Source organism: Ailuropoda melanoleuca, chromosome 13 (genome assembly GCF_002007445.2).
Source record: "Ailuropoda melanoleuca isolate Jingjing chromosome 13, ASM200744v2, whole genome shotgun sequence".
NCBI classification, from domain to species: Eukaryota; Metazoa; Chordata; class Mammalia; order Carnivora; family Ursidae; genus Ailuropoda; species Ailuropoda melanoleuca.
In genome coordinates this window covers 16,163,475-16,183,818 of record NC_048230.1, presented here as the reverse complement: position 1 = coordinate 16,183,818, position 20,344 = coordinate 16,163,475, and the positions used below count along the sequence as shown (strand labels likewise).

Sequence of the window (20,344 nt, the reverse complement as noted above, 5' to 3'; positions counted from 1 at the left end):
CTCTCTCACTCACTCTCTCACTCTCACTCTCAAATAAATAAATAAAATTAAAATTAAAATGTACTTGGAGGTTCACTTTATGTCACCTGTAGATGACAAAGATGGAAGTTGATTGGCCGATATCAGGGTGCCTAAGAATTCCCTGGCACACCTGCTAATAATGCAGATTCTTGGCTATACCCAGAGAGTCCCAACTGAATAACTTGGGGTGAGATCCAGGAAGCACTGTTGTATTTTTTTAACAAGTATTACTGGTTTTGTTGTTGATGTTGGTGACCCAGGTAGAACACCTTAAGAAACGGTGCCCTGGTGCTGTGATCTTAATCATTCTGCAGTTGCAGACTATGTGAGAATCTTATAAAAGCAATGGAAACTTTGGTCAAGGGAAAAAATACAATGTATGTGTATAGAAACACCTAGTATTTCCTACGACTGGAGAGGGTTCTGGATTCTCTATGCCCATTGTTAAGAACCCCAAGTTAAGAACCATTCTAAAATAATGGATGAAAGAGAAAGTGTGTGAGAACATTTGAGTTCTACACTCCTGACAGCTATCACCTGCCCTTTCCCCTCCTGGTGGGCTGACATGAAGGGTAGTTCATCCTCTGTGCTAAGGATGTGTCGTGCTTGCCCTGATAAACTCACAGGGTGGTGAAGGTCACGTGAGGTCCTATGTACAAAAGCAGATTTAAAACTCTAAAGTGCCATGCACACCCAGAGGATTGTGATGATGCAATATTAGCTTTATGGGGCTGCCTTCCAGGTTCTCACCATCCTTAGCACTGTGATCACAATGCCTCCCTCTTTGTCCTTTCAAGTTCAGTCTTGACTTGCTGCCTGTCCAGTTTTCCTTCATGCCGCAGGGATCTGAAGAATTCTACCTCATGAAGTAACTGACCATTGGGCATTTCCACTTTGGAGCCCTGCCAGCCCCTGGCTCTTAGTGTACCCAAAACTCATCATGAAATTGGCTCCTCTCCCTCCTCATTTCCTGGTTGCTGTTGTGATTGGATGATATTTTGAAATATTAATATGTACCCCTCCCCTCTTGTATTTTTCACTTTTTCTTTCCCTTCCCCCTTTCCCAACTAATATTCAGTTCTTTTTATAGGAAGAAAAATAGAAGTTGGGGTCTTCTGCTGTAGGAGAAGGGAGGCTATTTTATATAGGGTGACCAAGGAAGGTTACTTTGAGTGGGGAATATTAGAAGATAAATCTGAAGAAAGCAAGGGAATGAGTCATGAATATAAACATGAAGATAAGCCTGTGAGAGAACAAGTGCCTAGGCCTGAGGTGGGAGCCTCTTTTGAGTTTTTAAGGAAGAGAAAGTTCAATATGGCTGGGTGAAGTAAAGAAGCAAAAGACTGATGGGCCATCAGGTCAGAGGGACCAGAGCTGGCATGTTATCAAGGTCAAACTCAAGACTGAGGCTTTTATTCTGAGTGATTTGGAAATTAGAACTTAAATTTTAAAAGGCTCACTCTGACTTTGTTTGAAGAATCAGAATCAGCTTTCTAAGCCCTCCCTCTTGCTGTGTAGGGACCAAGGCAGAAGCAGAGAACCCAGTTCTTGTCCACAGCCCCAGCAAGACTCACACCAGGGGCAGCAGTGCAGGAGGTGGGGGTGGGGTGATTATGGCAAGGTACCATGTATATTTTAAAAGTAGATGGGTTAGATGTGGGATATGAAAGAAACAAGAAGATCAAGATGACTGCAAGTTTCAGAATCTGAAAATCTAAGATGGGGATAGCTCAAGAGGCAGTGGGCTTGGCATTGGGAGCTGGGCTGAGTCAGACATTCAGTTTAAGCCATGTTAACCTGAAGAAATGCATCAAACATCTACTTGGAGAGAGTGAGTAGACAATTTGGCAGATTAGTCTGGAGTTCAGGGAAGAGGTCTACACTAAAGGTAGGAGGATATTTCACAGGGTTCAGATGGTGTTGACAGCCCAGAGTTGGATGCTCATATAAGGGAGTGACTACGGATAGAGAAGAGACAACTGGAGAACCCTAGGTAAGGGTGAGCAGAAATAAGGAATTAACAAAGGAAACAAAGAGTGGCTTGCAGGGAATAAGAATAAAGCAAAGTAAAGTCCTAGAAGTGAAGGAAATGGTTCAAGAAGGAAGAAGTAATTCAGCAATGTCCAAGGCTATTGATAGGTCAAATGAAGACTGAGAATTGACTGTGGGATGTCAACAATGTGGTAGTTAAACTTTGTGAATTCTGTAATGTCCCCTGGGAGAAATAAGAAATTATTTGCCCTAGGGAATCCAAGGGACATTTTTAGGTCACACTAAGAGTTGCTCAAAAGTGAAGCCAACTTGATGGATTCCCATCTACTGAGCAGGGTGCCTGCCCTTTTCTCACCACCAAAGAGGTGATTTTTCATCAGAAGAGAAATCTGTCACACCTTTGAGCTGCCAACCCATAAATCTTCTTTCCACCAACTTGCTAATAGTTTTTCTTGCCACCTTTCCTGATAATCCAGAGTAATTGTTATGAAATATGGGCTTGTTCTGTCTCTCCCAGCTGCAGCTCCTCTGTCCTCTGCAGGCAGAGGCTCTGTGTTTGTCACTGGGTGTTCATTAGAAGCACAGCAGATGCTGTTACCAAGAACGTGACATCCTGATGAAACCGGAGGCACCACACAGCAGCCCTGAAATCTGAGAGCCAACAGACCCTCCTGCGCAAAAGGCATCAGCAAGTGGCTTCTGCTTTGTTTTCTTTGGGAGACAGAGAGAAAACGACCCCTATTTAATCATGGGGATGAAAACGCTCTTTCATGCATGCTTTTACTGATTCCACAGAAAAGTATTAAGTGTCTGAAGTTGTCCAGTAGAGCCCTGGGTTAAAAGTTTGATGTAAATGAACAGACATATGTACTTTTTGGAAGTCATAATTATCAGGAATTAACTGAAAGGATATTTTCTCTGGGAATAATATTGGGAATATGGTCTAGGGACAGCTTAGTAAGTATGGCTTTAAGTCTCCCCTGTTCCTTATGAAAAATGTGCTCAGATGAGTGGCTGTGGAATTTTGCCTTGCCCGTCATGAGCTTCTGCTAGATCTTAAAGCCTTACCAAGCCTCTTAAACCCCCAACATGGATCCTGAAACTTAAACAAGATTCCCTGGTTGCAAAAACTGCCTTTGCAAGCCTTGTCTTCGTGATATACATCTGGGTTCAGGGTTCAATGTCTTGGTATGCATCTAAGTGCTATCTTGCTGCACTGACCGCACATTCTATAATGGTGACTTGACAGCATAGATGCACAGTTGTCCTTCAGCTCTGTAATGAAAGATAGTCCATGGACATGCAGTTGGTTATTAGACAAGGTCTAAGTGGGACTAGTTGTTGGCAGGCCGGTGCAGGACTACACAAAGTACCTATGATTGCCTCACACCATGCTAAGCATTGGGAATATAAAGCTGAAGACAAATCTCTGCCCTTTAGGTTAAATGGAAAATGGTTTGCAAAGCCAAGTGACTTTAAGAAGCAGCCTTTGACAGATCTAGCCCTAATCTTGACTCATGAATCTCCTGGTTAAACATCTCAGTCTTGATTGCTGGTCACCCACTAACTAAAAGTTGGCAGGTTAAGATCTGATGGGATTGCTTTAACAATTGCTTGAGCAATGATTGATGCATTATAGTTAAAGCCTAACTATTTAATTCTAATTTTCATAGCTGAATATGGGGAGTCCATCAAGTGACCCAAAACTTAGTATAGGATTTCTGAATGTAGATGCCTGAATTAACCAACTAGAACTTATCAAGCTCTCTACCCTGTCCCATGCATTGTGCTAAGAGCTTTATATGGGTTATCTCGTTTATTTTTTAAAAATATTTATTTATTTGAGAGAGAGAAAGAGAGAACGAGTGGGGGGAGGGGCAGAGGGAGAGAATGTCAAGCAGACTCCATGCTGAGTGTGGAGCCCAATGCGGGGCTCAGTCTCATGATCCTGAGATCACGACCTGAGCTGAAATCACGAGTCAGATGCTTAACTGACCAAGCCACCAAGGTGCCCTTGGATTATCTCATTTAATTCACAAACCTCTGAAGTAAGTACTATTATTATCTCCCATTTTCAGATGAAGAAAGAGAGTTTTGAGTCAAGACTCAAGACCAGGATGTCTGGCAAGACCCTGCTTCCCAGGATAAAACGTTTTCTCTCGCAAGATTGATTCAGCCATATCACATCTTTACTTGATGAATGCTAACACATTCTGAATAGCTGTGTACACCTACACAAATTATTCAGCAGAATAGTGAAGGTCAGGGGGTGGGAGATAACAGATGGCTGCACATAAGGATAACATTAGCAAAAAGATGTAAAGATAACTTCCAGATCTTACCTTGGTCAATTCCTTTGCCTTCCTATGTATACAATGCTATTGAACAGACACTGAGACCCAAATCTCATTTCCTATCCTTGTGATGAACAAATATAAGACTTTTTAAATTTTCAGAGACTAGCAGGAGAAGTAAGATCAAAGTCAAATTTCCACCCCAAAATCTCAATTAGTTAAACACAGTCCAGTTCTGGCAACTTTCTCACCTTTTGGGGTGATGTTTCTCCATGTGGATCACCCATTTCATCCATTTCTAACTTTCTCCTTCTAGACAACTTCTTCTCATTCTTCAAGATTCTACTCAAGGATCACTTCCTCTAAAAAGCCATTTTAAATCCCAGACTTAAACAAGTGGCCCTCTTCTGTTTCCCCCACCATCACAGCATCATCTTGTCTATGTGCTTTGTTATGTTCTATATTAGGCTATGAACCCCTTAAATACAAAGACTGTGTTTTACTTTGTATACTCAACATGTAACAGAGTGGTAAATATATGGTAGGTACTTTCTAAATGAATACAGTAATGCATTCTGACATAGACCAGGTAGATTTGGTCTCCTTATGACCAGAGTCTGCCTGCTTAAACTTAGTTATCAGTCACTTGGTTGCAGTGTGGAAACAGAACTCATGGTATAACAGAAATTTCAACCTCAAATGGGATAACAGAGATAAGCTAGTCCAAACCCTTCTTTATATAGATAAAAAATTAGAGGCCAAGTGGACTAAAGAGCTTTCCCCAAGGTCACCCTGACTTCAGGGATAGAACTGGGAATGGAACCTAAATTTTTGACTCTAAACCAGAGATCTTTGCCACTTGACCAGTGTTCTCCCACAATGTAGGGTCTCTTAGTATTCTGCCCCATGTGAACAGCATGTTTTCCTGATAGATAGATTCATCTACATTAAGAGATCCTCAGAGTAACAAATGAAAATTGACAAAAGAAAAACAAATTTATTTTCCTACATATTGTTGAAAACAACTCACAGAGTCTCTGATCCCTTGTAGCGCTCAACTACACTCCTGAAACATGTTTCAAGAATTCAGCTATTCCAGGGCATCGTTTATTTTTTTCTCAAATAATTCGGTGCATGAAAGAAGTTTAAAAGGTGTTAGAGATTGTTTCTTATCTCTGAATGGATAGTCAAGGACATCTGCCATAAGGAAAATTCTCATTTCAGCCAGAATGTTGATTTCATTAAATCTATTCAAAGGAATAAACTGGCTGTTCTTCCCTTTGGTAAAATACACTTGTAGCTCACAAAGTATTTTTTTTTAAAGATTTTATTTATTTATTTGACAGAGATAGAGACAGCCAGCGAGAGAGGGAACACAAGCAGGGGGAGTGGGAGAGGAAGAAGCAGGCTCATAGCAGAGGAGCCTGATGTGGGGCTCGATCCCAAAACGCCGGGATCACGCCCTGAGCCGAAGGCAGACGCTTAACCGCTGTGCCACCCAGGCGCCCCACTCACAAAGTATTTTGTTGATAGAAATGTTAGCAAGCAATGACAGACATGCAGCCTGAAGCCATTGAAATGTAGCATAAGCCCCACCAATCATTAGAAATTAAAATGTGGCTTTTGTGCGCAGTACATCTGGAATGATTTGCACAACACATTAATAGAGACATTGCCTGTGCTTTGGAAATAATATGGGCTATAGAAGCAGACATATCTGCTTAACTTGATCATGTACTAACTCTGTGCCCTTTGATAAGAGATTTAATCCTCTTAGTTCCATCCATCAGTTCACGAAATATTTAATGAGCATTTACTTGGTGCAGACTCTACTCTAAGCATAGTGAACAACAGTGACAAAAAGAGTTTTTAAAAGAGTCTAACTCTCATGAAGCTTACATTTCATGGGGGAGACTTTGAGAGACAACACATACAAAAATAGGAAATATACAGTATGCTATCTGGTGATTAGTATTATAGAGAAAAGTACAGGTGGGGGAAGGGGAGTGCTGAGAGGAGAGCAGTTAAAAGAGGGTGATCAGAGAAGGTGCACCAATGGAGTGACACTGAAAAGAGGGCTGAAGGAGTAAAGAAATGAATCAGGTATTTGGGGATAGAGTGTTCCAGGCACAGGAAATGGTAAGTTCAAAGGTCCTGGGGTGGGTCTCATGGTGTGCTTAAATTGCAGCAAGAGGGATTTATGTCTAGGGCATTGGGAGTAATGGGGAGACTAATAGGATTTGAGCTCAAAGAGGTAGGGGGGGGCAGAGGGTCAGGCCTTGTAGGCCAATAAAGACATGACCTTTTTTCCTAAGTGAGAAGGGAGGTTTATGGAGAGTTTTGAACAGGGAAATGGTAGCATGCAGAATGGTTACAAGGCTATTAAAATGATCTGTGCAAGAGATTATGGTGTCTTGGACCAGGTGAGCAGCCATAGAGAAAGTGAGAGGTGGTCAAATTGTGGATATATTTAAAGCTAGTGTTGGGACGCCTGGGTGGCTCAGTTGGCTAAGTGTCTGCCTTTGCCTCAGGTCATGACCCCGGGGTCCTGGGATCGAGTCCTACTTCTGGCTCCTGGCTCAACTGGGAGCCTGCTTCTCCCTTGGCTGCTCTGTCTGCCACTCCCCCTCCTTGTGCTCTCTCTCTCTCTCTTTCTCTCAAACTGATAAATGAAATCTTTTTAAAAAATAAAGGTAGTGTCATCAGGATTTGCTGAGAGACTGCATGTTGGGTATGAGGGAAAGAGAAGTCAAGAATAACTTCAAGGTTTTTGACCTAGCAGTTGGAAAGATGGAGTTGTCAACTGGGATGAAGAAAACAATGGGGGGGAGTAGGTTGGTTGAGAAAACCAGGTTTTTGGTTTTGGATATATCAAGTTTGAGATGCTTATTAAACATGTAAGAGGAGATAATTAGACCACCGCACCTTGTAGAGAAGAGGTCTAGACTGTAGATTTAAATATCCCTCTAGATGTTATATAAAGCAATGAGAAATAATAAGATCACCCAGAGAAGGACTGTCTCCAAGGGCGAGCCCTTAGGCTCTTGATGTTAAGATGTGGGTAATAGGGGTGCCTGGGTGTCTCAGTCATTAAGCGTCTGCCTTTGGCTCCGGGCGTGATCCCAGGGTCCTGGGATCGAGCCCTGCATCGGGCTCCCTGCTCCACTGGGAGCCTGCTTCTTCCTCTCCCAGTCCCCCCTGGTTGTGTTCCCTCTCTCTCTAGCTGTTGCTCTCTCTGTCAAATAAATAAATAAAATCTTCAAAAAAACAAAAAGTGGGTAATAAAAAGTTAATGCTCATGTAATACTTATGGTGTACCAGACCCTGTTCTGTTTTTGTATATGAACTCATTTAATTTTCATGACAACCTTATAAGGTGGCTTCTATTATTACCCTTATTTTGTAGATTAGGAGACTGGGAGAAAGAGGTTAAGTAACTTGCCCAAGGTCATGTACCTGCTGAGTTGTGTAGCCAGAATTCCAACCTGGGCTCTGTCAGGCTTCAGAGTCTGGGATTCTAACTCCCTGCTAACACTGTCTCTCCAGTAACTAGAAGAGAGGTGGTACCAGTAGGGATGACTGAGAAAGGACAGCCAGTGAGGTAGAAGGAAAACCTGGGCAGTGTGGGGCCCTGCGAGCCACCTGAAGAAAGTTTCAAGGAGGAGAAGATTGCTTACCTGTTCCAAGTGTTGCTGGCAGGCCAAATGAGGGTAAGGACTGACATAGAAATGTAGAAGCTGTCAGTACCTCTGACAAGAGCAGTTTAGAGTGACAAGGGCAGGTGGAGTGATGGCAGTAAAAGCCAGATTAGAGTGAATTCAAGAGAGAAGGGGAGTTTAAACAATGAGTTTTGACCATTCTTGAAAGGACTTTTACTATACAGGGGAGCATGTAAGTGGGCAGTTGCTGGAGGGGGACATGGGATCAACTGAAGGTATCTTTTACACATAGGATAACAAATAACATACAGGTGTTGAGAACAATATGGTAGAAGGAAAAATTGATAGTGAAGTAAAGACAAGAACACATGGCTGCAGTGATGTCCTGGAGTAGGCAAGAGGTGACTTTTGGGGAAATGGACAGTCATCCACAGAAACGGGAGGGAAGCAGAGTCTACAATCACAGATGCTGGTAGTTGAGCAAATGTAGTGGTGGGACTTTGTGAACACTTCTTCATTAAGTACCTGCACCTCAATTTCTTTATCCACAAATTGGGGATTTATCTCTCTCAAGTTGCTGTGAGAATTAAATGAGACAACGTGGTAGAATGTTAGTGTCATGCCCAGTATAATTTATGAGCTCAAATTACTTATGAAGAAATTCCTTCATCTCCCTCTTTACTGGTTATTTTATTTTTTTAAATTTTTTTTATTATCAATTACTAACATTCAGTGAGCATTTACAGTGTAGTAGACACTGCCACATACTGGGCACACATTCCTCTGAGAATGTTCTTTCCATGTTTGTGGGATCTTACTGAGGCTTTCTGAACTCTTACAAGGAACCTGGGGCGCCTGGGTGGCGCAGTCGTTAAGCGTTTGCCTTCGGCTCAGGGCGTGATCCCAGCGTTCTGGGATCGAGCCCCACATCAGGCTTCTCCGCTGGGAGCCTGCTTTTTCCTCTCCCACTCCCCCTGCTTGTGTTCCCTCTCTCACTGGCTGTCTCTCTCTGTCAAATACATAAATAAAATCTTTAAAAAAAAATAAAGGAGCCTATTTGGGATTTGGTTGGCTATTTGGTTATTTCTTTTTCTCCTCAATCTTCCCTTTATCAGCAACTGCTGTGGTTCAGGTTTTTAACATTTGGTTATTCACCCTGATTCACCTGGAGAGCAGTGGCATATGGCTGGGACCCAGAAGCATATTTTCCATCTAACATCCTTTGTGGGGTAAGATGGGGTAAGACTGGGTTAAGCCATTTGCCAACCCTGGGTCTAGTTTGTGTCGGCTTCACTGAAACGACCTCATCATGGTAGAAATCCCCCAAACAACTGGCATTTGTTCAAGCTTTCGTCTTCTGCTTTGGGCATAGTGGGAAATGGGAGATGGGTCAGTAATGACCAGCTCCTGAACGTCGATGTTCTCAGTTGGGAAAAGTGAAGTTAGGTAGAGTGCCTCAGAGGTCTACCCGGCATTAACATTTTGGATTTTTTGTCATCACTTGGACTCTTTTACTCTACGGAGTGAGTACAAATTTCCCTATTGAGGATCCCCTTGTCAAAATCTGTCAGTCATGAGAAATCCAACCCTCCTAAATGAAGGTCTTCAATGAAAGTAGATTTACATTCTGTTCTCACAAGTCTGTTTCTAAGGGAAAGCAGTAGGAGTCAGTGTCTTCTCCTTGTTGAGCAATTTTGATAAACCAGTGCCTCTGTTTCCCATGTCTGAGAAATGGCCATCCCAGCATTTTTTACATGGTTAAGAGCTAAAAATTCGGGCTTATCCAAATATGTAAAGTATCATTATTTGTTTCCTCTGAGGAAGCAATTAATTACATGGACCACTGGAATGATCCTGATGTTTTATAATATACCACAAGGTTCTTCATTAAGAGATGAAGAGTCCCCATAGTAAGTAAATACTACTACAGGGTGAGGGATCTCTATTTTTCTTATGGGGTGCCTACTATGAGACATGCATTTTATGTGATTGTGTATATACACCCTTGCACTTACCTCCTGCAGCTCTTCTATAGGGTAAGTTTTATTATCCCTAATGTGCAGATGAAGAGAGAGTCCTAGAAAATAAGGACTTCACCCAAATTGACACAGCTACTAAGTGATGGAGCTCACATTTGAACCTAAGTCTCCTTCCGTGTATAAAACTTGTTCTGTCTGAAAGCCTTTAACTTCTAGCTACCGAATGGTATACCCTTATTGCCATTGCATGTGTCTGAGGATGGCAGAACCCTTCTGTGACACTGTGCTTTATAATGCCCATATGGCTTCACCTGGAGTCATTCTGCAAGCTGCAGGTTCATAAATAATGTCTTTTCAACGTGGTTAGGCTCACAGTGCCAGGAGAAGACAGATGATCTACGCCTGTGCATGGTATCGTTGCAAGCTAATGTGTTACTTCTGTAGTCTTGGGTTGCCATCCCCTGGAGTGTTTTGATGTGATCAGTTGTCAGTTTCAGGTCTGTTGTTTCTCTCACCAGAAGCCCAGCCGGTGGAAGATGACAGCCCCAAAGCCTTGCCTGTGTTAGGGGAGCTATCGAACTCAGATAATGACATAAACGAGTCGGTGTTCATCTGGGGAATCTCAGACAAAGCAGCCCAGAGGAAAACCATCTCTGTCGATGAAGGTTTGTTTCACTTGCAACAGAAAAAGCAGCAGCCGCAGCGGCAACAGCAGCAGCCGCAACTGGAGCCCATGCACAGGCTGGGAAGAGGTAGAGGGAGGCTGAAGCTGCCACATGTGAGTAGCGTTTTATGATTAAAGCTGGGAAAGGAATGCTGGGGAGGGGGCTTGGCTGAGAGGTGGGCGTGCGTGTGTGGGTGGGAGGGATGGTTTACACAATTAACTAGTGCATTTGGGATCTGCCCTCCTCTTCCAAAGGAGGTGCAAGAGTGTGCCCACACGCACTTGCATTTTCTCCGCTGGTCGTAATACGTGTAAGCAGCAGGTGGGGAATTTTTCTTTTTGTTTTCTTTTTTCTTCTTCTTCTTTTCCTTCATCCTTGAGAGTGGGCTGCATGGCAGAAAGACACCTGAGCCTGAGAGAGCTTTTCTGAGTGGAAGGACTCTCTCAGAGGGTTTCTTTCCCAAGTTTCTTTTGCAGATGTGTAGCTCTCACGGAGATTTTTTGCCACAGAGCTGCTCGTCTGCAGGGGTGTTTACAATCCTGCTAGCCACAAAGGCCAAGGGTGACTTTTGTATCTCTGGTTCTCAGCTCAAGTCGTCTATAGTAAACAGCACCAAATCCAACACAGTTTAACCTCCCCATTCTCTCCGTTAAAAGAGCTCAGTGGGCATATCCTGGGCATGGAAAAGCATGGGCTGCATTTCATGCATCTGCTCAGCCCAGGAAAATAAGTAGGTCTCTCAGGGTTGACAGCATTGATGCCTTCTTGAACTTGGGGGAAGTTTTTTGTTAATGTTGTTGTTGTTGTTTTTAATCAAACTCTGGAATTTACTGTGAACATTGGGTAGATTGAAGCTGCAAAGGGGCAGGAGAAAATGTTTTATTTAAACCACTAGTGCAGCCCAGCAGCAGTTTGTCTTAGCATAGGGAGCCGGTTAACATCTTTGGGTAATTGTTACTGATGCTAAATAATGAGCTGAGCAAAAGTACACCCGGGCACCCACTTGCTTGGATTCTGTTTTTCTGAAGACATGGTTGCTTTTTTGTTGTTTGTTTTCCCACCCTTCCTTCCTTCCTTCTCTCTTTAGAAGCTTTGATGTGGCCAATTATGTCAGGCTGAGTGTTTACCTGCATGAGCATTTGCTGTAAATGTGCCACAAGTTGATCTTCTCCAGGAGAAGAGGAAAAAGGGAAGAAGGAGGGGGCCAAGGAAGGACACTTCCTTGTCCTAAGAGCAGCCTTTGAGCAGCTGTGCATTATGAAGGTGAAAGACTCGGAGACACTTCCCCCAGGGACTTGGCTAGGAGGAGAGCAGGCTGCCCATGCGGGGCTGCACAACTGAATGCCATTACGCTGGAGCGTCAGGGCCCCCATTCCCAAGTTGTTATGGGGCGTGCATGACATAGGAACCAGGGGATTGGCTTCACAGGAATCCTCTCACCGAGGGAGTACTTTCCAACTTTCTCATACCACAGCACTCCAGGGTCAACAGATAAGGCTGTTCAAGTTGGGGATGAGCGGCTAGCCCAGTGGAAAGGGTTCAATATTTGCAGCATAACGTTGTCTGGGCTCCATCCATTACACGTGGGGTCTTGCCATACAGGTTGGAAGGATCTAACTTAAGGAACCCAGGGAAAGCCAAACAAATGAGGCAAGATGAGTAATCTGATGCCTATGCTTTGTTATGATTTATTTTTGGCGTTACTGGTAGAGATGCGTTGTGGACCCATTATCAACTTTTTTTTTTAAAGACTTACTCCTAATATTGCCCTTTTAGTATCTCCCTTTCTTCTCTGAGCTCTCTCCCAGCCTTTGTCCAAATATGTCTTTTTTGACACAGTTATAACCACAGTCTAGATATATTTATTTGCTCTTTCTTTTCCCAGTGTTATTCCATAAGTGATTTCCCAACGTCCAGCCAATTTTCACTGATGGCTAATTATGGCTGGATTAAATGGATTAATCCCTTAAGTGGATATGCCATAATCTGTTTAGCAATTGTTGGCTATTTAAATTGCTTCTAGTTTTCCCATGATTGTTAGGCCACTGTGAATATTTCTGTGCATAAAGCAGTTTTATTTCTCTTTCTTTATAAAAACATTGGGAGGGGGGATGGATTCTCAATATTGCTATTAATGGGTAAAAAATATGAACATTTTTGTGGCTTTTCTATTACCAAACTGTTCTCTGTAACATATTTTCATTGTCCAAAAACCATCAGTAATCTAGTCTGGATAAACGTAGATTTATCTAGAAACTCATGCACATTAGATTCTTGTTTTCTTTCTCTCTCTCTCTCTAAATTAGGAGTTATAAAAAGGTACTGGTCACTTTCTTAAAGCTGGCTTTGAGTCCAGGTAAGCCAGGGGGTGTCATCCTTCCCAGGACAAGCCTGTAGTTCCTCAGGTTCCCTCATTTTGTCAAGAATTCCCATGAGGAATCCAAGTCCAACAGCCTCCCCTTTCCATCCCTGTAAACAGGAGTAAAGAGGGGTGAGGCAGAAGGTCTCCATCCTGTACCAGACCACCTAAGAGAGATGAGAGGGGATCACAGGAGATGAAGCCAGCTTGGAATTATCTCCAAGCCCTGGAGCGCAGTCCCGACAGGCTCCTTGGCCCCGACAGAGCCAGCGTAGAGGTGGGCTCACTCCCTGGGCAGGATTTGAGGCTGAGGCCTGACAGAGTAGGTGGGTGTGGGGTCCTGCAGAAGTTGAGGACTGGCTAAGCTTATCAGGGGCGAAAGGAGCATACTGTAGAGTCTCACTGCCGTGTGTGCTCCCAAATACATGTGCTTTAACAATGCAGGTCAGACAGGGCTGAATGCCGGCTCTTAGCAAATAAGAACCGTAGAATGCTTCTTTTTCAGTTCGTACCTCCTGTAAAGACAGTTTTATCAACAATTGTTATTTCTTTTATTTCCTCTACCCTGTACCTTGTCAATTTGGAGATTAATCTGTGCTCTTCTCACCTCCTGTATAGCTCACCATAAATTGCTTCAGTGCTAATCTCCTGTTCGTTTTGTCATTCCTTGTGCAAAGGCCAAGAGTGCCCAGTGGGAGCCACACAGAAACTCGGTATGTGTTTGCCCACCCTAACCTACACAGATGGGAAATGACTTGTGCCTTGGGAACACGGTTTTCTTACCATCCATAAGCAGGTTTGATACATGTGAGTTTTTGAAGGGTGTTATTGACTCGGTCTGCAAGGGCTTAATAGAAGCAGCACTGCCTCACACAACTGGCAGGCCACTGATGTGTCTGAATTCAAGTGGAAGGGAGGGGGCAGTGGTCTAAGAGGGAACGGAGGTCTTGCTGCTTCAGATGTTGGACAATCCAAGAGAAATGCTGTGCTCGTGATCTACCAGTGAGAGAAGAGCTTTCGTTACTAAGGAGAGGACAACAGGCTTTTAGATGATAGTACAAGTACTTAAGAAAGACATTAGTAAGCACTTCCTACATGATAACACTCTGCACTTCCCATAGGACACTCCTCAGCCTTTATTTCTATTATTGGTATTGGTTTAAGGGCTAGCTTGCTGCAAGTTCATGCCCTGAGAGGCGAGGATGGTATCTGCTTTATTCCCTGCTGCATCTCCAGTCTTTCACCCAGCAGTAGCAGCTTCCACCTTGCTGAGGTTTGCCAGGACATGTGATAAGTGCTCCATCTACATTACTGCCCTCAACACTCACAGCAGTCCGACACAGTGTTTCCATTATTATTCCCATTTTGCAGATTTACGAGTTGAGAGACAAGGAGGTTATGCTAGGGGGTAGATGGAGTCTTGTGTGTGGGGATCGGGGAAAGGTGGAGGGGAGGAGGAGACACTGAGGGAAAAAACGAATCTCTCTCTGATTGAAAATGCTAGCACTGCAATTTGAACAGAAGCCATCTAGCTCCAGAGTCTGTGTTCTTATTCACTTACTCACCATCACCTTGTTTAACATTGGCTGAGGGAATGATCGAAAGTCTGAAAGAATGTCAAGCACTATTTATGGCTGAGATGTACTAATGGTGAATATAATGACGATGGTGATGGTGATTTTATAACAGTGGTGACTAACACTATTTGCTGTGCACCAGGCACCTTTCCCCAAAGCTTTATGCATGCATTGATATAATTCTCACAACACCCTTATAAGAGTCCACCATCCTTACCTCTGTTCCACCAATAAGAAATTCAAGCTCTGAGATGTTATGCAAATTGTCCAAGGTCACGGAGCTAGTGAGTCTCACTCTGATGTCTGTTACCACTGACCGCACGTCATAGATGCACCAGCTTAGCACTGATCAAGGGCCAGAGCCATCGCAGCAAAGGGTTTGCCTGGGACAGTGGAGGTGAGCTCAGTGCCTTTTCTGATCTCTTTTGACTTGGGGTTCTGGGATGGCTTTTGGATCATCGTCCTATGATGCTGCACAAAAGTCTTAGGTCTCCTCCCATGCTGGGTGCTACCTCAAAGGCAAATTCCTAAAGGAAGGCTCTGAAAAAAGATAATCATCATGGGGCAAGTCACTGGTGCACCCACCTTTGTTCCAGAGCTCTAGACCTGCACTATCCCAATATGGTAGCAGTTAGCCACATGTGGCTATTGAATGCTTGAAATGTGGCAAGTTCAGATTGAGTGCCATAATTGTAAATAAAAAAATACCCCAGATCTCAATAGCTCAGTATGAAAAAATATAGATTATCTTACTAAATTTGTATTGATTACAAATTGAAATGATAATGTTGTGGATATTAGGGTTTAAATTGTAAATATATGTGTATAGAGAGAGAGACAGAGAGAGAGAGTTCACGCGCAGGTGTGGGGGGGACAGAAGGAGAGGGCGAGAGAGAATCTAAGCAGGCTCCATACCCAGCACGGAGCCTGACTTGGGGCTTGATCTCAAGACCCTGAGATCATGACCTGAGCCAAAACCAAGAGTTGGACACTTAACTGACTGAGCCATCCAAGCGCCCCTAAATAAAATATGCTTTAAAAATTAATTTTATTGCTTCTTTTTAACTATTTCAAAATTGTGGTAAAATGCATATAATATGAAGTTTGTCATCAACCATTTTCTTTTTTTTTTAAGATTTTATTTATTTATTTGAGAGAGAAAAAGCGAGAGACAGCACAAGTGGAGAGGGAGGGAAGAGGGAGTGGGAGAAGCACACTCCCCACTGAGCAGGGAGTCATGACCTGGGATCATGACCTGAGCCGAAGGCAGACGCTTAACTGACTGAGCAGTGCCCCATGTCAACAACTATTTTCAAGTGTACACTTCCGTAGTGTTAAGTATATTCTCATTGTTCTGCAATCTAGCTCTGAAATTCTTTTTATCTTGCAAAACTGATCATCTATACCCATTCAACAACTCCCCATTTTTACTTCCTCCAACCCCTGGCAACCACCTTTCTACTTTTTGTTTTTATGATTCTTACTACTCTAAATACTCATAAGTGGCCTTAAGATTCCTCCATATTGTAGTATGTGTCAGAATTTCTTTCCTTTTTACGGCTGAATAATATTCCACTAGGTGGTTATGCCACGTTTTGTTCATCCATTCGTCCATCAGTGGACATTTGGCTTACTTCCACCTCTTTTTACTTAAAAAAAAGTGAAAAACAATGTGGCTTCTACAACATTTAAAAGTGCACATGTGCCTTGCCTTGTTTGTATCGTGTTTCTATTAGACCTCGCTGCTCTGAACTTCTCTCTCTTCCTTGCTGCTTCCTCCTTCCTACCCTCCCACACAAGGCCTCTGCTAGCCTTTACCAGATCTGGTAAAGGCCTTTACCTTTACCGTAGGTTACTTTGGCTTCCCTCTTCCTTCCCCCCTCCCTAAGACTGAACCAAGAATCTTAGCCCTGATCAATCACTCCTTTCTATAAGGATCGGTGAAAGATTGTCACATCAAGTAAAGTTTTCCATAACTGAGTGAAACCATGACATTTCTCAAGAGGAATATTCCCTTTTCCCATAGTAGGTAACTAGAAGACCCAATAAACTGAGGGGAAAAGACTTTGAAGTGATTTGATGTTTCTAAAACATCATTTCCTTAGCGCGCAGTCTAGGAGCGAATTTTATTAACCAATACAGGGAAGAGTACAAAACCAATAAAACTTAAATTCAGACCAGAGATCTATATTAGCCATCATTTCTGAAATACAGGTTTCGTAAAAGGCCTGGGTATCTGGGGCTTCAGGATATCGGAATATTGTTAGTGTTTTCTGAACTTCCCGTCATCTAATCGGATAAAGTCTGAAAGCCTTAGCACAGCATCCAAGACCTTTCAGCTTTCCAGTTTCCTTTCCCCATTCCCTGTAGGCCTCTCTCTAAGAAGATAAGTATTACTTATGTGTCCCCAAATGTGCAGTGTTCTCCCAGGCCTCCCTGCCTCAACAATGTTCTCGCTTCAGCCTAGGACACCCCACCCTACCTGTATGCACCTGCAAAAACTCACTCATTCTTCAGAACAGAGTTCAAAGGTCATGCTTTCTGGGAAGCATCTCTCAACCCCAGCATTGCACAGGGGAAACAGGTGGTACATCCTAATGAGTGGTTGCAGGGAGTTGCGTGATGGGACTCACTCTTTACAATGACGCAGGGAAAGTTAAGGGAAGCCAAGGTGGAATGGGGAAGCAGACCAAGGCTAGCAGCTTCTGGAAGCTGGAAGGAGGGAGCAGTTAATAGAACATGACCAGATCATAAGAGCAACCTCTAGACAGAAACTGTGGCCTTTCCTAGAGCAGTGCAGTCCCTGACAGTGTGCATTGTGAATGGAAGGTAGCTCTTTCTCCTCCACCCTGTCATGTCTTCCCATTGACTGAACCCATCTGGAAGCCAGAAGGCACCAGTGCCCAGACAGTACAGTTGTCTAGAGGTCACTTCCAGGAGCACAGAGCGGGTGGGAAAAGTGGAGGGTGGTTCTAGAAGGGCATTTGGAGAGTATCGAGTATGAGCCCCTACCTCATCTCCAGAAATACTCCCTTCCCAAGATCCCCAAGCAGTTTATACCATTTACACCAAAGATAATGCGTATCCTACTGTACTCGCATTGTTCAGTCAAATGGCTTTTAACAACTACACATGGAGACAGTGAGTTCTTTGAAGGTCAGACTCATTCCTCTTAGTCATACATATATTTCTAATACCTAGCCAACTACATGGTGGTGCGTAGGTACTAAATAAATGTGAATCCAATGAATGTGTTCCTCTATCGCATTTTTTTCCCCCTAATGCCCCCTTTGGAATCTGGATGACCTATAGTGATTCTAGATTGGGAATTTCTCAGTGAGTTAGACATATAGAATTAATATCCTCTTTCTTTGAATCCCAGCTAGGGAGCTAAAATGGTTCAAAAATGATTCTCAATGTTTTGTTTTGCTGTAATTGGTGGCACATTAAGTCATGAAGAATTGAGGAACTTGAACTTAAGTGGTAGGAATCAGAACTAAGTTAGACCAACCATGAAGGTAGGTGTTTGTATGGGTGCCCAGGAGAAACTGAGCAGCTGCCTGAATTAAATCAGAGAATACACATACACACACAGAGAGAATATCACATGCCTTTTGTTCATGGCCTCCTTAACTGGACTTTTCATGCAAATATATATGGTTTGCAGAGAGAGACTGGAGGATGTAATACTTTGAACTGAAAGCAAGCAGGATGAGGTTTGGGGGCACTGTGAGAAATGCCACCTAGGGCGATGGAAAGTGCAAGGCTAAAGTTGGATGTCAGCTAGGAAGGATGCATTCAAGGCTGAGGTCAACACAGCCATGGTTGTTCCAGGGATAAAGTTTTACTAAGCTGACTGGCCTCCTAACCCAACCGCTGAGTGAGGACACATCTCTGAACTATGTCAGTATATCTTGGGTTTGCTCATTCTACAGGTGCCTTTTTTAACCTGGAGTTTGGTGGTTGTATTAGTTTCCCAGGGCTGCCATAACAAATGCCCACGGACCATGTGGCTTAAAACAGTAGAAATTCATCCTCTCACATTTCTTGGAGGCCAGAATCCTGACGCGGAGGTATTGGCGGGGCTATCCTCCCTCTTGAAGGCTCTCGGGGAGAATCCGTCTTTGCCTCTTTCAGGTCCTAGTGGCTCGAAGCTTTCATTGGTTTGGGGCTCACGATCCCGTCTGTCTCCACCTTCACCTGGCTTTTTCCCCTGTGGGTCTACTCTGTGTCTGTGTGTCTCAAAGCTGCTTCTTTTTCCTCTTATAAAGACACCAGTTACTGGATTGATCTCGTCCGGCAATCCTTAATTACATCTGCCAAGACCTTGTTTCCAAGTAAGGTCACATCCATAAGTACTGGTGATTTAGAAATGGACATGACTTTTTGGGGGCCAGTATTCAGCCACTACAGAGATAATGCTAGTTGTTAACCCAGCCTCCTTTTTAAAGCCAAACCTTTCCCTTGAGTCTACATACTCTCATCCTCCTGGATCTGGGATCTTGCTTCATTCATTTTTTCCACTTTCTCTTTTGTAACTTTAACATTTTCAGCTTGATCCTTCCCTTTAGCCTACAAATATGCTTAGTTCCTTCCTAATCACAAACAAACCACCATCTCTGTGATTCTGCATTCAAAACTGAAACCTTTATACAGTATGGTAAAACTTTTTGATATAAGTGTATAAATTTACAAAATTGAAACCTCCTTTTTTTTAAGATTTTATTTATTTATTTGACAGAGAGAGACAGGCAGCGAGAGAGGGAACACAAGCAGGGGGAGTGGGAGAGGAAGATGCAGGCTCCCAGCAGAGGAGCCTGATGCGGGGCTCTATCCCAGAACGCTGGGATCACGCCCTGAGCTGAAGGCAGACGCTTAACGACTGCGCCACCCAGGCACCCCTAAAACCTCTTTTAACAACACCATACCTCACAACTCCTAACCTCCACCCACCTTTCCAAGAAAGGACCCCTCCTCCACTCACGTTTCAGTCATTTCTGTGCTGACTTTCACTCTCATTACAAAAGCTGCCTTTCTGAAATGACAGGAAAGTTTAGGTTGTCCAGCGTCATAAAACCTGGTTCCCTTTGGCCCTTCTGATCCTTTCTGCAGTGTCTCATTCATTTGACCATCTCTTCCTGCTTGAAGTTTGTTATCTCAAGGTGTCAAGTTAGGGCTTGCAGAGAAAATGTTTCCTCAACTATATCCTGCCCAGCTGCTAATGGATTATTGCCTAAACTTAACTTTTGTTGTATTCCTTTCCCTCCATGCCACATGGGTTGACTTTTCTTTTTCTTTTTTTAAGATTTTATTTATTTGAGAGAGAGAGAAGCAGACTCCCTGCTGAGCAAAGAGCCCAACGTGGGGCTCGATCTCAGAACCCTGAGATCATGACCTGAGCTGAAGGCAGACGCTTAACCAACTGAGCCACCCAGGAGTCCCATGGGTTGACTTTTCTTTGAAAACCTACTTAAAGCAGAAGTAACATTTCCAGCCACCTGTCAGATAATCAAAAGGTGGTTTCCTGTTTTTAAGCAAAATGATGCTTATTACAACAAAAATGCTATCGCTGTCCCCAATATAGCATTGCATCTGTTCGATAGGTTTGAGCCATCTACTCTTACTTAGTCATCACCTGGCCTCAAGAAGGCAACAAGGACGCAGCCCAGTGCTCCAGTTTGATAAGAAATAGATTTAGATTCTGACCACAGTGACCCTCACCTCCTTCTTTCTTTGGCAGGGTTTTATAGCTTCTGCAGAACAAGGGGCCTACAATTCATAGGGGCTCCTATCTGTTC

The 20,344-nt window shown here is 43.4% G+C and overlaps 1 protein-coding gene across 1 annotated transcript in view; it reads left to right on the top strand.

Moving 5' to 3' along the window:
- Positions 1-10,491: 10,491 nt before the first annotated feature.
- The window catches only part of ANKFN1 (ankyrin repeat and fibronectin type III domain containing 1), a 385,668-nt gene continuing 375,815 nt past the window's right edge, over positions 10,492-20,344 (top strand). The window contains exon 1 of the mRNA XM_034640636.1: positions 10,492-10,723. Coding sequence (XP_034496527.1) covers positions 10,679-10,723 — 45 coding nt within the window. The 5' untranslated portion in view covers positions 10,492-10,678. The remainder of the gene's footprint in view (positions 10,724-20,344) is intronic.